This window comes from Procambarus clarkii, chromosome 32 (assembly GCF_040958095.1).
Source record: "Procambarus clarkii isolate CNS0578487 chromosome 32, FALCON_Pclarkii_2.0, whole genome shotgun sequence".
NCBI lineage: Eukaryota > Metazoa > Arthropoda > Malacostraca > Decapoda > Cambaridae > Procambarus > Procambarus clarkii.
The window spans coordinates 34,150,091-34,174,842 of record NC_091181.1 but is presented as its reverse complement, the minus strand read 5'-3'; the positions used below and the strand labels follow the sequence as shown (position 1 = coordinate 34,174,842).

At 45.5% G+C, this 24,752-nt stretch overlaps 1 protein-coding gene across 7 annotated transcripts in view; it reads right to left on the bottom strand.

The window, feature by feature from the left end:
• LOC123759411 (serine-rich adhesin for platelets) overlaps positions 1-24,752 on the bottom strand; it is a 73,189-nt gene that overhangs the window by 28,077 nt on the left and 20,360 nt on the right. For 4 of the 7 annotated variants that reach the window (XM_045744434.2, XM_069335217.1, XM_069335218.1 and 1 more), the window contains exons 4-6: positions 20,731-20,839; positions 20,035-20,133; positions 19,012-19,104 (exon numbers count right to left, since the gene is read on the bottom strand). In XM_045744434.2, coding sequence (XP_045600390.1) covers positions 19,012-19,104; positions 20,035-20,133; positions 20,731-20,839 — 301 coding nt within the window. The remainder of the gene's footprint in view (positions 1-19,011; positions 19,105-20,034; positions 20,134-20,730; positions 20,840-24,752) is intronic. The other 3 variants (XM_045744436.2, XM_069335216.1, XM_045744439.2) reach the window with 2 other exon arrangements.

Genomic DNA, 24,752 nt, shown 5'->3' with positions numbered 1-24,752 from the left:
GTGGCAGGAGTGAGGGCAACCTTGACCTTTGTAGCTCCAGTAGCCTCAGAGCCTCATTACCTGCAATGTTTGCTGCTGTACTGCGGTAGCACGCCCAAGGCCCTACCAAACAACCTCACGTTGGTACTAATCCACTAGCAGTTTAGGGTTTTCTGATACAAAATGTTGGTGGCTGTACTTTAAAAAAGTACAGCAACATTTTAATGTTTATTTTGTTGTTATTGTTTTAGATTTAGCTACTCACAACGAAGTGTCCATGTAGCACGGGCTATGGTGAGCCCGTAATTGAGTTCAGTTATTCGCGATAACCTTGTTACTGTGATATAATTTTTAGTTTCACAATACTTTATGTATTAATGTGTGTGTATATTTCTGGCTTGAGGAGTGGTGTACCCGAGGGGTCACACGGGAGCCTGCTGCAGGTGTAGGTCCACCCATCACCCACTTAACAGTGTTTCCCCACCCACTGATAACTCCCGTCCTTCTGACCACTCACACCCGTTCTCGCACTTGCTTATAGTCAATATTGGCTTATTAATAAAGTGCACTATGTGACATACTAATTTATTGTGAATATTTTAGTTTACCTTGAAAAGCATTATAGAAAACACCGACCTTACCTAACCTTCTTAGTATGTTAAGATAAGCATCTTATTGCTTCTTAATTACAATTATTACTTAACCTATTATAGCGGGTCGGACCACTAGCCTCAGCAGTCCCGTGGCTCACTCATGGTCAGACACTGAATGTAACGCTTCCGAGTGATGAAGATTAAGCCAGCCAAGAGGCGGCACGGGCAGGAATAGCCCCGTAAACGCTTCCCTGTACCGCTCGCTGCCTTATAACGGAGGCGGGATGTGTCAGGAGGTTGTCGTTGCTTGTTTTCCTCGAGCCAGATTCACGAAGCAGTTACGCAAGCACTTAAGAACCTGTACATCTTTTCTCAATCTTTGGCGGCTTTGTTTACAATTATTACACAGTTAATGAGCACCAGGAGGCTATTTATAACAATAACAACAGTTGATTGGGAAGTTTTCATGCTTGTAAACTTTAATAAATGTAACCAAAGCCGTCAAAGATTGAAGAAAGATGTACACGTTCGTAAGTACTTGCGTAACTGCTTCGTGAATCTGGCCCCAGGTGGGGAGTGGTTCAGGGCGAGCCACGCACGCAAGTCCCTGGCGTCTCTATGGTTTATGCACGTGCACAGTGCAACTTAAAATAACAGCAATAACAACACTCTTGAATGTTCATTTGAAAAAACTGATCCAAAATGATGACAAAGTACATGAACTGTACAAGATATCTTATGCGTTCTCACATGTGAGATGCAGCATTTTAGTGTACATGTACATATTAGATTCAGCCCTATATAGATTCCGGTATAAAAAAATTTGCTTTTACTCAGTGCTTTTTTTTCCAAAATGTTAAACTTTTCTTCAGCAAAATAATTATCAAACTGGCACACAAACCAGAGAAACTTCCTTCGAGTGAAATATTGACGAAAAAACTTTTATTCTTCGTATACATTGTAAATATACATACGATTATTTTTTTGTTTTACCTTGCGACCCGACCTGTGAAGAAGCCTGCGCCTACACTTCGCAAAGAGGTAAGATAAAAACCAATCTCAGCGGATGAGTGGAGAGCATCAGCGTGGCCGCGTACCCGGCTCCTCCTCGCAACACTTCCTGTGGTCAGCGCTCCTCAACGATAGGAGGAAATCATTAACTGTCAATGACAGTTAATAATTTCGGTTACAAATGTACAAACTATTTTCTTGATTATGCTAGTATGGTTCCTGGTACCCGTGTAGTGAGAAAGTGTTGAAGGAACACACCACAGTACCAGGGAACACTCCTTATTGCATCACTGATACAAAATCGCAGCTTAAGACCTTGACACAAGGTGGTGTTGGGTGCAGATGTTGGGCGTGAAGCACCCTGGTCGACCCTCCCGGGCAACATCACACAGTGTGTCCTCCCGCCGACACTTCACAGGTCAGGCGCTCGTGGCCTCAACACTCGCCAATACATACTGATAAATGTACTGTGAATCATAGGTGTGTAACTGGCACGGGAGCAGCTGCCACACGCAGTGGGCCACCATCACACTTATGGTGCACACCAATAACGCATGCACGCGCACGCTGCCTCAGGAGCGGCACAAAATTCACAACCACCTCAGTAAAACCAACTAAAAATATCACGTTGGCACAACCGTGGTGCATAAAAAAGGCTGACTTAGCACATGTTGCAACTTGGATTGAGTGGTGGAGGAGGCGGCGGTGTTTCCACACACACCCATCACTCGTATCACCATCACTAATATAGCCACTAGTGCCACGTGCAGCAGGTGTCACCAGTGGCAGTACCTACCACTGGTGACACCCTCACACCCACCTCCCATACACTTCCTTCTGCCGCAGCACCAGCGGAAGCCGCCGCCGCCGCCGCCAGCACGGTGACAACGCACATTATATCCCCCGGGGGGTAATAAGGTGTAAAGTTATCATATCATCACAAGAGACGCAGCATGCAGGCACCCGCACATACACCTGCTTCACCAGCTGCCTGGTGCACTCCCTCCTCCGTCCCGACGCACTAGAGTGGAGTAAGAAAGTGTGACACCAACACCCACCGACTCCCCTCACCTCTCACCTTATACCCTTACGCCCCTAATAGTATACTGGGCCTGGCTCCTCCACCACCACCACCACACTACGTCGTCACCCGTATATGAATGCATGTATGTGTATATATGTATATGTACGTATATGTGTATGTGTATAAAGTATATATGGAAGCTGATCAGAATTACATTTTACCTTTGTAAATGCACATTAATGACACTATGTAAAAGACACATCGAACACTTTATGTAGGGCATACGTAAATCTGTGTATCTATGTATTTACGTATGTAGGTTAGCTTAGCATTTTAAAAGCACCGAATCACCTTCTGTTGTCGATTGTTCAATAAACCCCTGAACTATATGTTTAACACATCTCTAACCCTGTCCATGGAGGACAGAAGAAAATGTATATATGTTGGTTAGCATTGTAAATGTGTGGCCACGTCTGTGGTAGAAAAATTATAATATAAAACAAAAACACCACCACGGAGTCGGTCGGCCGAGCGGACAGCACGCTGGACTTGTGATCCTGTGGTCCTGGGTTCGATCCCAGGCGCCGGCGAGAAACAATGGCCAGAGTTTCTTTCACCCTATGCCCCTGTTACCTAGCAGTAAAATAGGTACCTGGGTGTTAGTCAGCTGTCACGGGCTGCTTCCTGGGGGTGGAGGCCTGGTCGAGGACCGGGCCGCGGGGACACTAAAAATCCCCGAAATCATCTCAAGATAACCTCAAGATAACGTAAATGTTCTTGTTTTGAAGGCGGATGATTGCACATCCTAGGAATCTATGCCACATGAAAATTAATACAAAACTGCACATGGTTCAATCTCAAAAGAACGATCGATAAAAGCATTTCCGGAGCCGAATTGTATCCTTCGAAGATGAGGGTGTACTGAGTACAGGAAGTGAAGCGTACAAGAGTACAGAGGGTGGGAGAGTACAACTGGTATAAACAAATACAAGGTGTGTGTACCGAATACAGAGGGTGTAAGCGTACAAGGGAGGTGTACAGATTACAGAGGGTGTTAACTGACAGTTAACTCAACATCTGAACCCCGAGAATGAACTCGCAGCGAGGTTTAATGTTGTATGGCATCACATCTTCTGAGAATGTTTGAGCCTTGCATTATCTCTCAAGACACGCACAACACCTGCGTCAAGACAGGCAAGGAGATGCACAACACCTGCGTCAAGACAGGCAAGGAGATGCACAACACCTGCGTCAAGACAGGCAAGGAGATGCACAACACCTGCGTCAAGACAGGCAAGGAGATGCACAACACCTGAGTCAAGACAGCACCCGCAATATGGTAGCGAGCAGCAGCACAGTTAGGAACAGCTGTAATATTGACAGGAACCTGAGAAACAAGAGGCAGTAACCGGTGTAATAATGTGACAGATGCCTCGCCACGCCGCGAGTCAACACCTGTTAGCACACACACACACACACACACACACACACACACACACACACACACACACACACACACACACACACACACACACACACACACACACACACACACACACACACGCACACGCGCGCGCGCGCGAGCTACCAAAGTGAGTTGCAAAATGATAAAATAACGTGGAAATCATTAATCCTCGCAAACTAGTATTATTAACCAGTCATTACATTTAATCATGTGGAAATTAACCCCAAGAACCTTTTTTTATGAGGGAGAGGACGGTGAAAGTAGGACAATTACACTTCGGTGACAATTACACCTCAGACAACAGGACCTCTCCTGCAGATCTTTCCAGTGAGTAGTGGGAGGAGTGGAGGGTGTATGGTGTGTGGGGGGGGGGGAGGGGGAGACGTGCCAAATATATGCCCCCCCTCTCTGGGTAGATGAATCCCCCCCAAGATCATACCCACACCCCCCAGAACATGCAACAACACCATTGTCACCCACCATCACCACCATGTTATACACACTTTCATGCTAACTAGCTACATTATCGTGACCTGAATGACATGGAGAGCGAAGCTAGTAGTAGAAGTGAAATGAAACTTCCTGGGGGCAACTTGTCAAGAAGGAAACACGGAGGCGGCTAGACACGGAGTGAGGTCGACATTGAGAGCATTAAACCTGAAATGCCAATGGGAGTCAATGACCACTGTAGTTTAGTCTCCTGATACGTATCGATAATGAAGGTTGCAGAGAGAGAGAGGGAGAGGGAGGGAAGGAGAGAGAGGGAGAGAGAGGGAAGGAGAGAGAGGGAGAGTAGCTAAAGACTAACATACCACAAATGGGAGTACCAGAATTCATAGACAATGCGTATGTTTGATTATGATAATTAAACATCATTATTCTCAGATCGTTTAGACCTACAAGTCGTTTATCATGCACTCAGTTTGTCTTGTTTGTTCGTTAACAAAGCAGTTGGAGACCCACTTGAGAGCCTACACACAGAGGTAAGGAGAGTGTGCACCCGTGGGGAGGCCAGGGCACACGCCTCCACCAGAGACAAGTGCTGGCAGCCTACTCTCACCCCGCCAGCCTCACCGAGAAAGCTGGGGCCAACGTACGAAAATGTAAAAAGAAATCTTTAACAAGTTAAACGAGCTAGCGAGATGACCTCAAAATGCACACGAGACGACCCCGTGTTCTAGAAACCTCACAATTGGCACACCTTTCACCCGGCGACCTTGCCTGACCTCGAGCTCCCAGAGTCATACTTATCAAGAAAACAAAAACTCCACTACACTCGGTCCCATAAAAACTAGCAGGTACAACATGCTAAACAACGTCACCTTGATATTTAAGAGTGGTGGTCTTATACAGGTCACCACAGGTGAAGTGGGCATGCTGCTATTATAACTAAAGTCACAGTTAAAGTCACCAACCGGGCTGTGGTGGGTATGTGGGCCTGCGGACCGCTCCAAGCAACAGCCTGGTGGACCAAACTCTCACAAGTCAAGCCTGGCCTCGGGCCGAGCTTGGGGAGTAGAAGAACTCCCAGAACCCCATCAAGTAGGTATCAAGTAGGTATCAAGCAGGTATCACAAGATATTACTTCAACACCCGCACGAAGCTTCTATCATGCATCAATATTAATGTAGCAAGTCAAGGGTTTTGTACACAGTAAAGGATCTTCACCGATATCTTTGTGGATTCAAAACAGGGTACAGAAAACATAAGCCATATGATACTAGAGTAGCCTTGGAGGTGAGCTGAGGCAGCCTGGAAAGCGACCTTAAGAAGGTAGGAATTGTTGGGTCAGTACAGATACAATATTTGCGCATTTAGCATTTCAGAAGAAGTTATATTTTATCATAATCGTATGTGTTAAAATTTGACACACATTAGTTTCATAAATTGGTAAAGTAGCGGAGAGTTGCGGGTAGAGCGACCTGCCGGGGGGTGGCTTGGAACTTTGCTGTCAGAATAGTGAATACAAGAAACGCACACAAAGTGAGGTGCAGGCAGACTTCATGCACAGTTTTAAATGTTAACATGACAATCTAATAAGCCGGGGAACCTGTGCACAAATCTACCGAGGGATGAGAGGACGGGTTCCAGACCATAACCTCACCCGCACTAGAACATGCACTATCACATATTTCACCACAGTAATATCTTGTGATACCTGCTTGATACCTGGTTGATGGGGTTCTGGGAGTTCTTCTACTCTAGGCTGCTGGTTGTTACTACAGTATTATAATCACATGGCATTACTGTGTGTACAGTCCCTTCACCTCCCACGACTCTTCCCTATTGTCATCCTGATACCCTTTTCCCCCTGGCACGCCTGTTCCCCTGGCACGCCTTAACCCCTTGCACGCCTCCCCCCCCTCCTGGCACCCCTTCCATCCTGGCACACAATACACCACGGGAGGAAGTCACCGTGATGGCGCATCACAATGAACCACAATGAGGCAACACTACCACCACCACACAATCTTTAATGCCAATGTACCTCCATTTTCACCACAGCCTACACAGATGCTGTATAATACAAATCCAGTTCAACAAGAGATGTTTACGTGGTGTGTGTGTGTCTCTGGAGGAGTATTGAAACATGTGGCGCGGGCAGTGTTGTGACGGGGCAAGACCAGGTGAGGCGTCGGCTGGTGACGGCAAGTGTTTGTCAACACAGGTGGCCCGAAGCAGCACCCACAGCATACCATCCCCTCATCTCGTCGGAGCCAACCTACTCCACACTCGTCTGGCCCTGTTCCCTCTACCCCCAATAACGCCCACCCACTACTCTGAGCTTCTCAAACCTCTCAACACCAGAATGTGGAACAGGATGGAAATGTGGGAAGACCCAGTACCCAGTGCTAGAAAGACTCCTCCCAGACAAGACGTCCCACCACAACAGGGGTGGCCCAAGAGCTTGAATCTACTCGATGGAAACCAAGCTCCACAATACATAATTCCAAGATCAAATACACACACCAGAACCCTCTCCCCTAACAAGACCCTTAAACACGTATACAAACACCCGAGAGTGTATATGTGAATGCTAAACTGTAGTTATATACAGTATGTCGAAAATTAGGATTGGTAAAAAACAATTGTTTTCTTAAAACCCAACTCGTCCTGGTTGAGGCGGGTCGAGTTTTTATCTATTTGATGAATTGATAGATAAAATGCAAGTTTAAATTTAAGTAACTAGGTTTAAGGCCAAATATTGTCGTACTAGAAAATGGCAAGGGATCGCGAAATTGACATACTGTCCAGTTTTTTGTTTTTGGTCCTCTGGTAGGTTAAGATAAGGGCACTTTAGTACCACAGTTTCTTGACGTTGGGAAACTTTGGGAGGACGGGCTGCACGCACCCACGCGCGCGCGCGCGCACACGCACACGCACACACACACACACACACGCACACGCACACGCACACACACGCACGCGCACGCGCACACACGCACACACACACACACACACACACACACACACACACACACACACACACACACACACACACATACATTTCTAGCTCCATGACAAAAGCGAGCAAGCTTACCTTAGCTGCCCCACACACATCGTATCAGCAAGGCAGGACAGCCCGCCTGCTATCATAACTCATAATTAACCAGTCTCGTCCAGCGACACTCACTGACCGTCAAACTCACACAATGTCGCACATTCACATTAACAAATCACTTGCACTATAAATGTAATAGTAGGCAAACGTTCCAGGTGTGATACCATGGTACCTCCTAGGACACACCAGCTCCAGTAGCGCGTATACCAACACGTGGCCAGGAATAACGGGCAGGAAACCCTCGTGGCACGAGTGTGTGTTTGTGTGTACAGGGGACATCCACCCACAGGCAGCGCCAGGAGTGTACAGGCCGACCTGTGTACCTTACTGACTTCACTGACACGCTAATGTCTACTGAGCAAGTATGACCTAAGGGCTGCCTAACACATGATTCATGTGGATCTGAATTAAGCAATTACATAGGCCGTCAGTATAAACATTCAGTCCCTAAGCTTATCACTCATTAATTCTCATTAATCTCTCTCGTGTTGACACGTCAGTCTACTGAAAGTTTGAGTCAGGAACTGAACTCAAAAAGGAGCTCAATCAGAACTGAAGCTCAACTCTCGCTATCACACATTTATGAGTAGCAGCATGGCAACAGCAGCAGAGTTGCAGCATCATCAGTGAGAGAGCACAGCATCATCAGCAGCCGGAAGAAAGTGTAGAGAGAATGTAAAGTGTGTCGTGACCACTGTTTGTCATCTATCAGCACCCGCCCCCCCCTCCCTGCACTCACCCCCTCTCTCTCTACTCACCCCACACATCAATTCATCCCACCCATTACTCATCAATCCCTCCCCCACTCGGCACGAAGCCGGCCTTGAGAATACTCTCGCACCTTGACTCTCACACAACCCTTTCCTCACTACCTGTCTTCTTAACCCTTGAGAACGCTGGGAACACCGTCACTTCATGCCGGTCCGCGGGGGAGTGGCGGGGTCCAGTACCAGTGTAACGTCACGCCATGACGAGGAGACCTCAGCGTACCTCAACACTTCCGCCTCACTCAACACGTCAAGTCTCACAGTTTGTTATCACTCGCGCAGAAATACTAATGATATAATTTATTGATATACAATATTTTAGACCATACTAGAGACGTTCGTCAATACAGCCGTGGCGTCCTCCCAAGACGCCAGGTTATAGAGATAACGGGCTGAGATAACGCCACCTCTCACAAGCCTGGCGGTAAAGTGTTGGAAAAATTAAATAAGTTAGACGGAGGCATAAAGATGTCTGGAGGTGAAGCGAGACACCAGCGGTCACCAGGGTACACCTCGCCAGATGCATGTGCGGGAATAATATTGTACATGAGGTAGATCTCCCCCTAGAGAGAAGACGAATACTAACTGGTGACTCTCGGTAAAAGAACAGCAGCTTGCTGCAGGTCTTGGCGTGACAATGCCAGCCTGTCTGTACCGATAACCCACGTACCAAAACAAGTTTTGAGAGTTGACCATTTAACAGGCTTGTGTTGTAGGAGTGGTCAAAATGGAGTTATAAGAGAGGGCGGGTAAAACTGAGGAGGTTGCTCACCAGCAGTCAAGTGAACAATGAATAACTGAACAGTGGGAGAACCTTCTCAAAGCTAAATACCTATTGGAAATTACCCCCCCCCCCAACACACACACACAAGAGGGGGGGTTATCCGGCTTTGCAGTCTCCCCCCACCCTCCTGCCCTATCTCCTCTTCCCATTCCCCACCCTCTCCAACGTTCTCCCCATCTCTCTCCCCCCCCCCTCTCAAAAAATGTAATAACACACAGAAAACTGCTTAAAACTATGGAAAACATATCCCCAATTTAAGATTTCATGAAAATCTCAGGGGGGGGGGGGTAGCTATAGATGCCGATATTTCTTAACTTGTGGCACTAACTCCCCAATTGACCTGTGTGGCATACTCACCATGTGTCATCTTGGAAAGTTGGACGATGCTAACGCCAAGCATCAGTGTGGGTAAAGGATAGCCAGTAATAATGAGGCTATAACACTCACCATACTCAGTCTTCCAACACAAGTGACCCCTACGGTGAGCCCAACACGGCCCATTGCCTACACTCAGACCACTAATCAAATCCTTAGAAGCCATGACACAACTGTAAACCATTTGTGATCCAGCTGTGTGCAAGTTATTCTGCTGTGTAAAATCTAGGGGGAGGGGGGAGACTTGAGGGGGTGAGAGAGGGAGAGAGGAAGTATTGTGGGAGGCAGAACAAGGACCATCACCACCAACACAGCCTCACCCTACCCCCCCCCCCCAAACCATACACTCACCCCCAGCTAACATCCTCAACGCCCATCGTCTGTGTTATTAATTCAATCGCCTGCGGTGAAGAATTATAAACAAAGTTTTTGTTTGAAAACTAATCATCCTGACTAGAGCAGCGTAAAAGTGCGTACGTGTTCCAAGAGTACGCTTCTGTGCCAGGACTTATCTGGAACAGAAGCGGGGCTGTAACTAGCCGTGTAATAAACCTCATTAGGGATTTATAAGCACATTGGTGCACGTGTGTACGTGTGCGTGTGTGTGTGTGTGTATGGGAGGGTAGGAGCCGGCACAGCATCACGTCCTACCGTTACGTGGTTCTGGCCAGGCTGGTAACAGCTACAGTGTGTGGTGGCGCCAGCACGCTACGCTGCCCTTACGCTCACACACTCATCACTCGTTATACACAATGTCGTCACTCGCGTTACTACCACATTGTGGCCTTTACTAGTACTCTCGGACGTCGCCCACTCGTGCATCCACACGCAGACATATCAACATTATACATTACACTATACATTATATGCCTATGTACTCTTCGGAAACATCAGCAATGAACAGGAAATGATGAGAGTTCGTGTGAAGCATGAAGCACTAGAACAAAATAAAGCAACTGAATCCTCCTGTCACCGGCGGAAAATAGACAGGAGACATGATCACGACATAAGGTACATCAGGGAGCAGATTATTTCACAGGTAAGAAAAGCGGAGCAAGTAATAGTAGAAGTGGAGGTAGACTCAATCGACGAACTTATAATTATAAGATGGGATCATAGAACTCAAGGGAAAATTAAACCGGCAAATATGTTTATATTGAAGGGAACGTTCGCGCGCGCACAGCATATACAGCAGTGCCGTAAAACAGATATGACTTCACACACACCAGAAGGATAGCACCAGTGGAGGCGGCGGCGAGACAGGTGTGGAGGCGGGCGTAATTACTAGGCAGTGTGTAGCAATAATTCTGACGGTATTGGTTCACGTTGGGCGTCACATCAGTTGTAGTACCCCATGTATTATTGCCCAAAATGAGACTCAGTACCCAGGTAGAGTGGGATAAAGGGAAGGCATCAAACTATGAGTCAGTGTGGCGCGGAGCTGAGGTCGTGTACCTCTAGGGAGAGGACTGCCGGTCCAGCATTCATTCCCACGCTAGGCCGCAGCCCCACACTCCCCACCGCTGTCCCTACACACACACACACACACACACACACACACACACACACACACACACACACACACACACACACACACACACACACACACACACACACACACACAAACACACACACCCATCAACGATACCTACACCACTGACTGACTCTTGTCCTGGCCTGTATACACCCACAACACCCAGCCTGGCTGCCAAGACCCCCACACCATAACATATATGGTTACCACAAGCTCGAATAACGTGATCTCGTGTAATACGGCTTCCCTGTGTTGCATCCCTGCTGGCTGTACCGCTCCCACCACCACCCTCGGTTACGCTACACTCACTTGCAATCAACTTGTTTTACCTTGACTTGAAATACTTGTCATCTTGAACAAATTGTCTCCCACTATACACCAACCTCTCACTTGCGCACGTGCACACACGCGTACACACGCGTGCACACACGCGTACACACGCGTGCACACACGTGCATGCGAATATTAATAGACTTCTACGACCAGGTGACAATAATTAAGCAAGAAAGAGAAGGGCGGGTAGACTGTATTTATACTTTATGCAACCATATAAGGCGGGGTAGAGTTTATACAACCATATAAGGCGGGTAGAGTTTATACAGCCATATAAGGCGGGTAGAGTTTATACAGCCATATAAGGCGGGTAGAGTTTATACAACCATATAAATGGTAGTAACATCACGTTCCTAGTTTACGGGCTATTCATGCCCGTGCCACCTCTTGGGTGGCTTAATCTTTATCAATCAATCATCGTTCCTAGTGGCAGTAACCTAAACATACCCACCTCCCTCCCCACCTTGTCCCAACATCAACCACCAACATCCCACCAATCTTCAAGCTTCACTAACAACATTCCTTGACGTCTACGATCAAATAAATATATAGCACCAACTACAATTGTGTTTTAAACCGTTAATTTTTAGGAATGTATGCAAAACATATATTTGTCTAAACTTATACAGTACTACAACCTATAGCCTATGCCTATTATATATCCTGGAATATGGTCAACACTTCAGTAAGACCCCACACGCATGGTCAACACTTCAGTAAGACCCCACACGCATGGTCAACACATGAGCGAGACCCACAGAGGTGGTCATCATTCCACGAGGACACGTTGTAACGTTTCCAGCGCACGTATTCAAAAAATAAACCAAAAGAACTACCAACCCCCCTGGGACGACCCACATATCAAGCCAAGTTCCCACAAGGTGGTAGTGTGGCGAAAGCGTTGACTCTTGCAGCGCGCGGCAGTGGCACACCCCCCTTTGGCCTCAACACCAGCTTGGTTAGCCAGTAACACTCCTGCCAGCATTACTCTCACCACCATCTATCTGGCCTCACTAGCACCGCCACCACCACCTTCACCACCTGGTCTCAATTAGAGCAACAATCCCTCACCGACTGTGAATTGTCAACCCACGCCTTGACCTGCGTGTTGGAGGTGGTTAATCCCATTAATTGAGATCATGACGAAGTACAGCAGGTGACCCACACCTTCCTCACTCTAGCTCCACCAGCGTGAAGTATTACTACCTGCTGATATACGATATTCTTCCTTGCCTCAGTGTTCTGCGCCGTGACTAATAGATCACGTACGCCGTGTGACTATAGGCAAAGTACTTCTTGTTTGTGTGAGAGAGAAGCTGGCGGGAAGACGCATGCATGTCTCTATCCTGGGGAGAGATGGTGTGTGTGTTCACTAACCGAGCTGTTCTCAGTGTCGTCACGGCAATTAAACACTGACCACATTGATACAATAACAATTGTTCTTATATAATCGAATCAAAAGTTGAACGTCTTGATCGGAGGCTGCGATAATACTTTCTCCCTCCCTCCCAAGGCAGCATTGTTCTCTAACTTTCTCCAATTTAAATGTTACACGATTGAAAAAAAATAAGGAAAACATTTACAATATGAACAAATCCACAAGGGCCGTGACGAGGATTCGAACCTGCGTCGGCCCTTGTGGATTTGTTCATTTGATGCATCACGTTAGTGTGATCTCTGTGTGTGATTTACAATATGCACAATAATAGGGTGATGTATATGAGAAAATATTGAGGAAATATGATAAAATGGAGCTAGGATCCCTGAACTCTCCAGACGCACGCACTACCCACTGAACCATGATGAGCTAAGAGTACTTAAACTAGGAGTTCTACCAGATGTACTTTGAGTGTGAAAGGTACCACCATCCGGTACTACAATCCAGAGTCTAGGGATGCAAATTCAATCCCACTGCATTCCCTCACTTGTTTCTTAAAGATGCATCACCTTATTGTGATTTCAGTATACAGTGACGTGGGCGAAAAGTGTCCAACACTACCCACACCTGTGTGGATGGGGGTCACACTACCCACACCTGTGTGGATGGCGGGTATCTCACAGTAGCCACACACCTGAGTGTGGGCGGACCTCCATACCTTACCTTGCCGTGATTCCTGGGGGGTCAAGGTTCCCGCGGCCCAGTCTCTGACCAGGCCTCCTGGTTGACGGTCTGGTCAACCAGGCTGTTGTACGCGACTAGCCGCAGCCTGACGCATGAATCGCAGCCTGATTGATGAGGCTGAGCCATAGACAAGCAAGCACACACACACACACACACACACCACTAGTTGACCAAGTGTGCCTAGAGGTGGCGGTAAGAATGCAGTAAACAAGTGTGGGTGGAGCACATAGTGGTGCCGGCAGCAGCCAGGGGGTAGGGCGCGGGAGTCTTGAGGCGTAATGAAAGTTCCTCCACAACCTTGGAGGAACTTTCAGCCTACACTACACCACACCCGCTCATCTTACTCAAACACCTCTTACCGAGCGCTGACGTCGGCCTCACACCGATTGATTGATAAAGATTAAGCCACCCAAAAGGTGGCACGGGCATGAGTAGTCCGTAATTGGTGGCCCTTTGGAGCCAATACCAGTATCATTAGCCGATACTGGAGATCTGTGGAGGTGCGACTGCACCCTACGGAGAGGTCGTGACCTCTGGACCTGACACCCTCAACCTGTCTCATACACACTACGACTAAATACACCTTAAGACCATTCAGCGCGAGGTAGTATGGAGAGCAACAAATTAGTAAGCGTTTATGATATGTATTTATTCAGAGGACGGGAAAGCACATTACATCTCTCTACGTTCAACTTATGGTCGTATTTTTCCCTTGAAATGGCTTCACAACTTTCAATGCATTCCACTTGCCAACCACCAGAACAAGATACGAGAATGTCCTCAAATATCTGACTAAATTGTGCATTCAACTTCTACCACTATTCCTTTGTACCTCTTCCCAATTTAAATAGGCTGTCCTTGTTCACTATGTATATTCTGCTTAGTATCTTGTATATAGTAATTATATCCCCTCAATTTCTTCCCCCTAAGTTGTGTGTTACAAATGGTGTGTATTTCATGTTTGTGCTGTATTCTCCAGCAATTATCTCACATAGGCAGAGTATACAGGCATTAAATACCATGATTTAAGAATGAAGGTAGCCGGATAATGTCTCACAGGACTCGGTAATGAGCACTTCTGTTTCTGATGTCAATAACCTTTCATTGAATCAATTCTTTCATTTTGCTACTTGAAAATGATAAAGTAATGAGACACAAGGGAAGCAAACTACTACAGAAAGACCTAAACAGACAACGTAATTGATCAGACAAATGGCGTTTTGAATTCAATCGCGGTAAGTACAAAGCTATCATAGTGAGGTGGTCAATTGTTGTTTCAGATTTAGCTACTCAGAACGAAGTGTCCATGTAGCACGGGTTATGGCGAGCCCGTAATAATTGAGGTGGTCAAGCAAATGGAATAATATATAGATTGAAGGTGAGGCAGCCTCAGGCCGTGAAAAAGGGTGTACATCACAATGAACCTTACACCAGTCCCTGAGGGGGAACGCTGCTCCCGAAATTAAAAGAGGAATTATAAATAAACATACAAAGCCAGTCTCCAGAGACACATTAACAATATAATCACATTAGAGGAATATACAAATTGGGTAAACAGCCAAGTGCAGTATTACGGGCTATTCATGTCCCGTGCCACCTTTTGGGTGGCTTAATCTTTATCAGTCAGTCAAGTGCAGTAGCTGCCAGCACTGTGGACAGGGAGCCACTCAGAGCACTGCGTACTAGGCTACCTACATGAGACCAGTATTAGCGTATGCGCATCCTGCATGAAGCAACCATTTAAAAAAGAAGAAACAAAACTAGAAGTAAACACTTTAGAACTAAGAAGATTGGTGTATGAGGGAAGACTGAAGAGCTGGATCTTACTACATTTGTCTGGATAAGATTCGGGAAAGAGGAGACACCCCCCCCCCCTTCTCCCCACACTTCCTCATAACCTCACAACCCCCTCAACACACCACGTCCCCATCCACTCACCCCACACGGCGAACCCTTACGGAGATAAGGATACAGTATATACATTCTCTACCGGGCTAGGGATACGGCCTTGGAATTCCCAAAGATTTCCTTGAAACTTGAAGAGGTGAGCGGAAGGTGACAAGTGAGCCAACTTCCTGTCTCTCAGTGACCATATATCAAGTGTGGCTCTGGGCCCCAGGCTCTTATAGTCACATGTTTGGAGCCGTCCATTGTTAAAACCTTCTCTTCTAGATCACACATTCAAACGCACAAATATCAGATGCTATCAATACAAGGGAACTTGGAATGTCATCCAGATGCGTTGAAATCTCTCGCTTGCAATAAACACAAATCTTCTGAACTTGGGGTTTCCATTGTCTAATAGGAAAAAGACGGATGCACCGCGGGTTCCTGAAGCAGAGGTGATATCACCACGGGTGTGTTTGAACCAGTGTAGGAAAATGAGAGTCTGAAGTGTGTGGGCCTGAGAGCCTTGACAAATGTGAGTACCAGAGGGTGTGAACCGAATGTGTTTGTGTAGATTCAGTGTCAGCTAAGTCCCTTGGGTGTATGGATGAAGTGTGATTAATATGCACCAAGTACATTGAGTGCCTAGATTAAGTGCCTTGGAGTGTGTAAGTTGTTATCATTAAGAGGGTGCTAGTGCATGAGTGTGTACGGATATGTTGTGACGAGTGGCGGTGAGTCAGTCAGTATGGTGGCGAGTGAAAGTCCAAGTGTGTCGGTGAGTGTGTACAAGTGAGTGTTATGTGGGTTCATGGGGTGGGGAGGAGGGAGGTGGGTGGGGGGGGTGAGTGGAGCAGGGAAGTGGTTGTGGTGAAGGTCAAGGCAGCACGTGGCACCAACACCAGCTCGTGCACTACACATATGCTACACGTTCGTCCCCCGTTATAAACACCATACACACGTGTCATCCTACTGCCACACACAAACTGCACGTGTCCCTTACACGTTCACCAAACATCCCCAACACATGATATACGCTCGTTTCCCCTTACTCACAATGTCATTTCCTCATGGCATATAGGCGTGCCCCCCTCCCCCCACCACACAGATGAGAGCCCGCTACTTGCACATACCAGACGCACGTGGGAGGACGGGAGCTAGAGCCCGGGAAAGATAACTTGCCCCGTCTGGTAAGCCTTCCACTTATCCCCACTTAAACATGCTAAATCAAATTGGTCACATGTGTTAGAGCACAATTAATGTTTAGTGTGGACGCCTCGTCATGTAGTAGCGGGTAAATGTACATTTGGTATTGTTCTGTACACTTGGTGGAGCATCTTGAGTATACAAGTGATGTAGAGACCGCAGGCCAAGCGTGTGAGGCGCGCGCGCCCACTCAACGCAATCCCAGCCCTCAAGTTTTACCACACACGTAAACTCACTTTCACTTGAATTCCCAGTGAAAACAGTTTCAAATTTACTAGTCAAGAGTTCGAGGCGGCAGTGCCGGCAGGTTACACACAAGAAACAAGGGGCTAACCCTCGCCAGAGGAGCAGAGCGACACACACACACGCTCAGTGTTCACGAGCAACTGACGGTGCACACTAAGTCACCCACATTATAGCTGCTCCGCTGGGGGATGGGGGAGGGGAGGTATTGTTTCACATTCAGCTACTCGGAACAAAAAGTTCAAAGTAGCACGGGCTATGGCGAGCCCCGTAAGTGAAGGCTCTTTAGAGCCATCATCTGTATCAATACTGGAGATCTGGGGATATGGGGGGTCTGTGGAGGCGCCAATGGCAGGGGAGGGAGGGGAGGGGAGACTTATAATGCACTCTAATACCATCTCCCTCCCTCCAGCACTGCTCTCCCGCCGCCTCCCTCCCACCACCACCACCATGCCCCACACCCCACCAGCCTTTATTGGTCACGCACGCTTCCTCCTCACCAACACCCTCAACACACTTTATCTTTATATGGCGAGGGGTGAGAGTGACGAGGTGGGTGAGAGTGACGAGGTGGGAGAGGGTGAGGGTGGGAGAGGGTGAGGGTGGGAGGGGTGAGGGTGGCGAGGGGTGAGGGTGGCGAGGGGTGAGGGTGGCGAGGGGTGAGGGTGGCAAGGGGGGGGTGAGGGTGGCAAGGGGGTGGCAAGGGGTGAGGGTAGAGAAGGCGTGCAGGTATGAGGGGGTGAGGGTGGAGAAGGGGTGAGGGTAGAGAAGGGGTGAAGGTGGGAGGGGGGTGAGGGCAGTGAGGGGTGAAGGTGGGAGGGGGGTGAGGGCAGTGAGGGGTGAAGGTGGGAGGGGGCGGTGGCAGCGAGGAGTATATATATGATCAACACCAGGAGCACCCCCATGTTTTAAGAGTCTGCACTCATGTGCTTATACCTTTCATGAATATATATTCTGGCAATCTACTTTGCCCTCCTGTCACACCACCAAGATTATTTTCACATCTGCACTTTTTTCAACATTTCAACCCATCAAATTTTCCACTTATCTCTAATAGCTTTTTCACCAGTTAACATTATTATATGTACAGTACTGTATATCTTTTATATTTTCACCAATCTCCTTGTTTCACTTTTTAATTTCATTCCAAAATAACTTTCCATATTCTGGAAAACGTGGATAAAATTTTATGGTTACCGCCATCATCACTCTCAGTCTATTCTGGTTAATTTATCTTTTCACATATCTTTTACTCTCTTCATACTTAATCTTTCTTGCCATTTCTCACCCATATTTAACCTGCTTTGATTACATGACTCTTGAACATTTTGTATAATATTATCAGCCAGCTGAAATGCACTTTTCAACATGAAGTGCATGCTTTACTTACTACTTTTTCAGTGTCTATTTGAGCACCCGCAAAAATATATAAATCAAACATTATATTATTCCTCAAATTTTCAGATTCTCCCCACATTTGTCCGCTGTAAAGTACATCACAACACTTTCCAGAAAAGAAGAAGAAACTGTTTATATCAGAAAATACTAAACTGTAAATTTGTGAAACTGTGAAATTGTGTAATGAATGACATTTTGAGTGTGGTGTGCCATCATTACTATTGAAAAACATGAGAGTAATATATATACAAGCAAGATCACAAACACTAGCCCCTCCAGCCAATGTACTGACAACCCAACATAACACGTATGCAAACAAACGACACACACACGTCAACCCATGGTGGACAGGCCACCGAACTTTCAAACCTCCTCTCTCTCTACACCCGCATCCTCTTCCTGAATTTCATCTCCCCATGCCTCTACCTCCCCCCATCCTTTCCAATCCCTTTGGACATCAAAGCAAAGTACAAGCTCACCTGTACCTGATTTTAGCATTAAAGTTTAAAATAATCAAAATATTGATTAAATCTCCAGCATCATCTTACCAAAAATTGGTCAGCAGAAGTTCTTGGCCAACACATGAGAGCCAAGTTACTTCTTGCTAGGTATTTTACAAAGCCACATTAGCTGGGAAAACTGTTACAAGTAAATTATTTAATTTTACTTGTCTTATCAATGGTCAAGAATTCCTGCCTGCCTATATTTAACAGCAAAGAAGTACTCACCGATCTGAAAGTGTGCCGCCCATTTCTGCCATCATTGCTGTCCACTCACTGAATATCTCATTAGCATCTGGACTCAATACATCATCATCATACCTTGCAAAAGAATAAATATAAAGATTATTCATAATACACACACTGCATCTACTCTATATCATCACCTTGAAAAATTAAATATACTGAACTACATATAATTTTTCACAACAATGTGCAGCATCTCATGGAAAACAATCATCTAAAAACAACAATTACTTTTTTGAACTATTAAGTCTTTGACAAAAATAGGAACCACCCAAATACAATCACTATATTAATAGCCCAGATAGCCCATATTAATTAATTTTATACAGACATTTTTGTGTTTTTTCTACACTAAGTTACTACTCTATTTACATACGGGATTGAAAACCAAAAGGAATCTTGCCATTTTCCAAGCCTTTGAACTAAATGTATGATATAACAGCTAATAAAGTTTGCAGTCAATATGAAAACTAGCAAATTGTAAATACTGTAGATCAATCTTGTTATTATTAACCTGTGTGCCACTTTCCTGGGATAGAGAGGCATTAGCCCTGCAAAGACGTGAATAAAATATTGAAAGCTATACTGCACAACAGGCGTTAAAAAGCTAAAACTGTAATGAATAAAGAAGCACCACCACACTCCAGCACTGTGCACAGATACAGAAGACTCGCACTGCTTCGTTAGACCAGGTATACAGTACTGTTCACGAACTGTCACATATAGGACAAATACATTCACTCCCTCCTTATAAACCAATTCCCCTTTCTCTCTATCATATATACTGTATATATATATACATACATTATTATATATATATATATATATATATATATATATATATATATATATATATATATATATATATAAAAAACACTGCATGCATGCATATACAGTACAGTATACAATAAAGGTTCTTATGGAAGCAGCATATTCTACACAGCAGACGGCTATTTTATGCTATTTTATGGTTCTATGGACAGACTGACAACAGGAGACTCGAACCTTCGTCCAGGAATGGTTATGCGTAGGTGCATCTTTTTTGGTCGCGCCCCAGTTAGAGTTCCAGGGAGGCTGACACTGAGGGACGAACTGTTAGAGGACCTGTTAGACAAACTGTTTGAATGAACAGCTTAACAAAATATTAACAAACATGCAGCAAAAATTCATAAGGCTAAACAAAAACAATAAAAATAAACATGTGCAAGAAAATAATTTGAACTACTGGCAGGAAATTCATAAATTATAATCATTGTCATCATGCATTGGATAAATATAAAAACAACATGCAACTAAAATTTAAACTGCAGCACATTATGGAAAGAAACAAAGTACAAAATAATTCTAATAGAATATAACAAAGTACAACACAAAACCAGTACAAGAAATAAATCTAGAAAATAAAACAATAACTGGAAATGTCAACAAATGACAATGTACTACAGTACAATACTGTCTAAAACAAAGGACACTTCAACAATGGCTCCATGGCATGACAAAGCAATAGTTATTAAAAAATACTGTATGATGAAACTTAAAAACTTGCATAAAATATTGCCTGTTGCCAGAAAGAAATTGTGCCATCTCAAACCATCACATTTATTTTCTAAATTAGCCAGGCTCTTAAATTCTAACAGACTTCCCAAATACAAATCATTCCAGTTTTACACAATGCAGAACAATTTTGGATAAAAAACTTACCCTCCTGCTTTAATTTCCTCAGAATCAAAATCTAGCATGAGATCATCTGCTCCAAGACTAGAAGTTGTATCTACACTGTCAGCTCGACTTCGACCCATGTCTGCCAATGCTACAAGATACAAACAAATATTGACATGATATCATCACCTATTTATTACATAAATTCAATATACAGTAGTAATAAAGAATATTGACTCTACTGAAGCATTGTAAATGGATATTCAGCTTTCACACATTGGACACTCTTAACAGATGTCTCTCTCTTTCAGTCATATATCTCTTTCTCCATCTCTCCCCTGTTTCTCTCTCTGGGTAGCTCAGAAGTCACTATACCATGGAATATAACCACAAACACTCAATTTCTTCGTTTCAGCAGCCATCAGGTGAAGTTGTTTGGTTACAGTTACACTGTTCGGCTCCCATTGCAAGTTATCACATGTCGAGGTCAAAATTTACTGGCTATCTCTAATGAAATTAAAAGAATAATGCAATACTTCATACATTCTCAAACAATCATGGAAGCAATGCTGTAAAACATGACTCACAGGATGTGGCAATGCAATGCTTTATCAAAACACAATATGGAGCCCATGTACATTAGATCCTTTCTGTGATTTAAGAAATGTGGTAGCATTATAGCAACCTCATGACACATGAGACTGCAATTGGTCTGAAGTTGAATGTAATGAAGCGTCTTTCTTTGGGGGGGGGAGGGACTCGGTGGCTCCCTGTCATTTGCTGCACTGAGTTAGCTCCACACATACAAGTCATATCAGCCCTTGCCTGTCATTATAGGCCTACCAGCGACCAAAAGTCAAAGTTTAGCCCCCCACCTCAAAGAGACACAGAGTAAGGGATTTATGGTCATCCTCATCAAAGAATCAAACTCCCAGAAAGTAGGTGAAGCAAAACACACAATTGCAAGGTAAAAACCCAGCATTGAATGTAACAAAATGCCAATTTCTGGAGGAGCCCCAGTGGCTCCCTGAGATTACTTCATACTAAGATGTCACATCAGTTGTGGCTAGTTCTGTTTGGCCTACCAGGCACCAGAGACCCCTTGTAGAGGCACAGACAGCAGGTGACAAACTGCCACCTTACCAAAAACAGTCAGTGCAGCTTTACAGATACTGTAACTGGAGGGCTCACAGAAGCCTTGAAAAAGCGCCAAACAAGTCACATGGAACAAGGGATTCACTCAAACGAGCTCAAAACTCATTAGCACTGATTACCACCATTATCCGGCCCGGCCCTGGCTCCCAGCCATCTTCCCAAGTCAGTTCTGTTCCTGACATTGGTGTTCCCATACCAACTTGTAGTGCCTCTGGTCATGCCAGCTTGTGGGTGAGCCACAAAGCTTCAAGCTAAGTGCCAGCCATCCTTGGACTTGCTTGTTCTGTGGGGGCCATTTGTTTTAGTGTTATTTCCAATTTTACTGTAGCTTCATGTGCATGTTCTGATTCTGGCTTGTTGTGGGGGTTTGGCTCTTTGTGCATTTTGGGTTGTATATACTCTGTTTTCTTCCTTGTAAGCCTGCTAACGCTACCCTTGCACAATCAGAGTTTACCCTCTATGAAGTATTTGAGGATTCGTCCCTGTGAGGCTAGGTCCACTGGGTTGGTGGCCTTGCCTCGGGGGGGAAAGGGGGGGGGACTTGCAAACTAGTCCTCTCTCTGTAATCACTCATAACTTTAACAACATCAATAAGAATAATACTTCATTCATTAGTACACATACAAAGAACATAGGTTAAAGGTACAATTGTAAGTGCAGGGGGATGCACATAAAATGAACCCACACTAGCTCTTTCTTCCCTTGTGTGTGTGGTTTACCTTGTTCTGGTGTCCTTCCCCCCCCCCCCCAAACACACACACACACACACACACTGATTCTGGCTGCAAAGCACATGGGGGTTTTGGAGTCGGGTCAGGGATTAGCTCAGGGTGTATCTCAATCTTCTCCAGGGATTCGTTTCACATTGGCGGCAGAGTTGAGCTTAGCAGTTCTGCTCGGTTTTCAGGGTGCTCGCACTCACAACTGTCTCCTTGCCCGAGAGCTTTCTCCTTGGAAGGATACATTCCTGTCTTAAGAGGTTGAGTGAGGACTTCGACTCTGCCCTGGGGCCTCCATGGCAGGCTTCAGAGATTGTGGAGGAAGCCTGAGGAGTGCCTTTGGGTGCCTTTCAGCCCTAAATGGTTCTTGGCTCCCTCTGCAGAGGGATAATTTTCTGATCCCCCTGTCATATACAAGTTGGATTGTTCGGCTGCTCTACCTCGAATTCGTTCCGGGTCCCATTAGGCAACTCGTCCTTTTACAGTGGTTTCTATTCTTCATCACTGCACCTTCAATAGTTCATGCTGATTTGCTTTGGTACCTCCTGTGAAGCTCAGACAAGAGAAAAAAAATACCCTTAGAAAAAGAATCTCGGGGTGAAGGAAACACTGTGAAATGAGAAAATGAAAGAAAAGCAAGCACACAGTCCAAGACCAGGCAGGTGGCTTAGGTAGCGAATAAGCAGGCCAAAAATGAAAACAAGATGCAAGACAGCTTGTGAAATGGCGTGAAGGTAGTATCAACACCAAATACAAGCTGTAGTCACTCCGCCAGCAGCACACAATGTGAGGCGACAATATCCAGCATTACATGTCAATCAAGAAAACGTAAATAATGAAAGGAGAGCACCACATGTTCAGAAACCGAAGAGCAATAACGAAGGGAAAGGAAGTAGCAGAACCCCATACTGATGGCAAGAAGAAGAGTGCAGGTGGGACACCATCAAAGAAGCCACCTGCTCACTGTAAAGATGGCGATAAAGATGTCTAAAAAATTCCAGAAGCAAAGAGCCAAGAAAAAGGTCGAATCAGCAAAGTATGTCACTGAACCAACCTATGGAAACAGGACAGAACCAGAACAGACCATCTGTGAGTGTGTTGGAGACTCTCTGAATGTGAACCAAGCAGAGAACCAAATCCCGAGAACCCATCAGACGAGCTACTCAAAGTGTCAAACTCCAAAGAGACAGGGATTGAAGAGAACCCTTGGTTGAGATAATGAACCACAGGGAGAACTGCCCAAATGGAGCCGAAGCATGGTGCCCGGGGGATATCTGAAGCCTCCTCAGCACATGCCTCACAGCTGCAAACTCAAAACCATACTGTGTGCCTGACGAAAGGGAAGAGACAATGACCCTGGCCGGCATGGCGTGCATTGGTCACAAAGCCCCAACTCACAGCTGAGGCATCCATGAAGACGTCGAGTGAGGGTGAAGGAAGGCACCAAGGAACCGAACCCAAAAAGCCCAAAGAGGAAGCTGGATATGCAGCAGACAGTGAAGAGCTAACAGGGCCTGCACCCAATGATCACAGCAGCAACAAAAAGAGCTGCCCAAAAGATACCAGTACAGCCACCAAGGCCGCACCTTACCCAGAGGATAAACTATGCAGGCAAAGTTCAGGCTCCCACACAACCTCTAATAACCGTCGAGTCACCCGGGACTGACTCAACACCAAAAGACAGCAGTGCTGCAGCTGGAGGAAGGAAAAGCAAAGCCAACTGAGAGTCCCACATGAGCCCCAGCCAAATTTGAACCATGACCAACTGGGACTTCCGCCAGTTCACCAGAAACCTGAATCTGGTGAGCCGAGGTAGAACCAGATCCCTGGGCAGCAGATACGCAGACTGACTGAGAGATCACACAATTAGAAGTAGAATAACGGAGTATACTGTTATAGTGTTAATATTCCAAAAGTATAAAAATTTCTGGAGTACAGTACCTACACAATTTAAAGTATTATCATTATAAATATTTAGTCTAATTAATATAACCTAATAAAGACTTTATCCATTCCATTTCACTAGAGTATACATCACCTTAGAAAATAATATCATTCTTAACAATTTTAGAGACAATAATTATTGCTCTAGATTTTTCAAATGCTTCTTGACAAAATTTGGCATCATAAAAGAACTAAGCTTTCTTTCCATGAGCAGAAGATGAGTTACAATAAATTGGCTGAAGATAT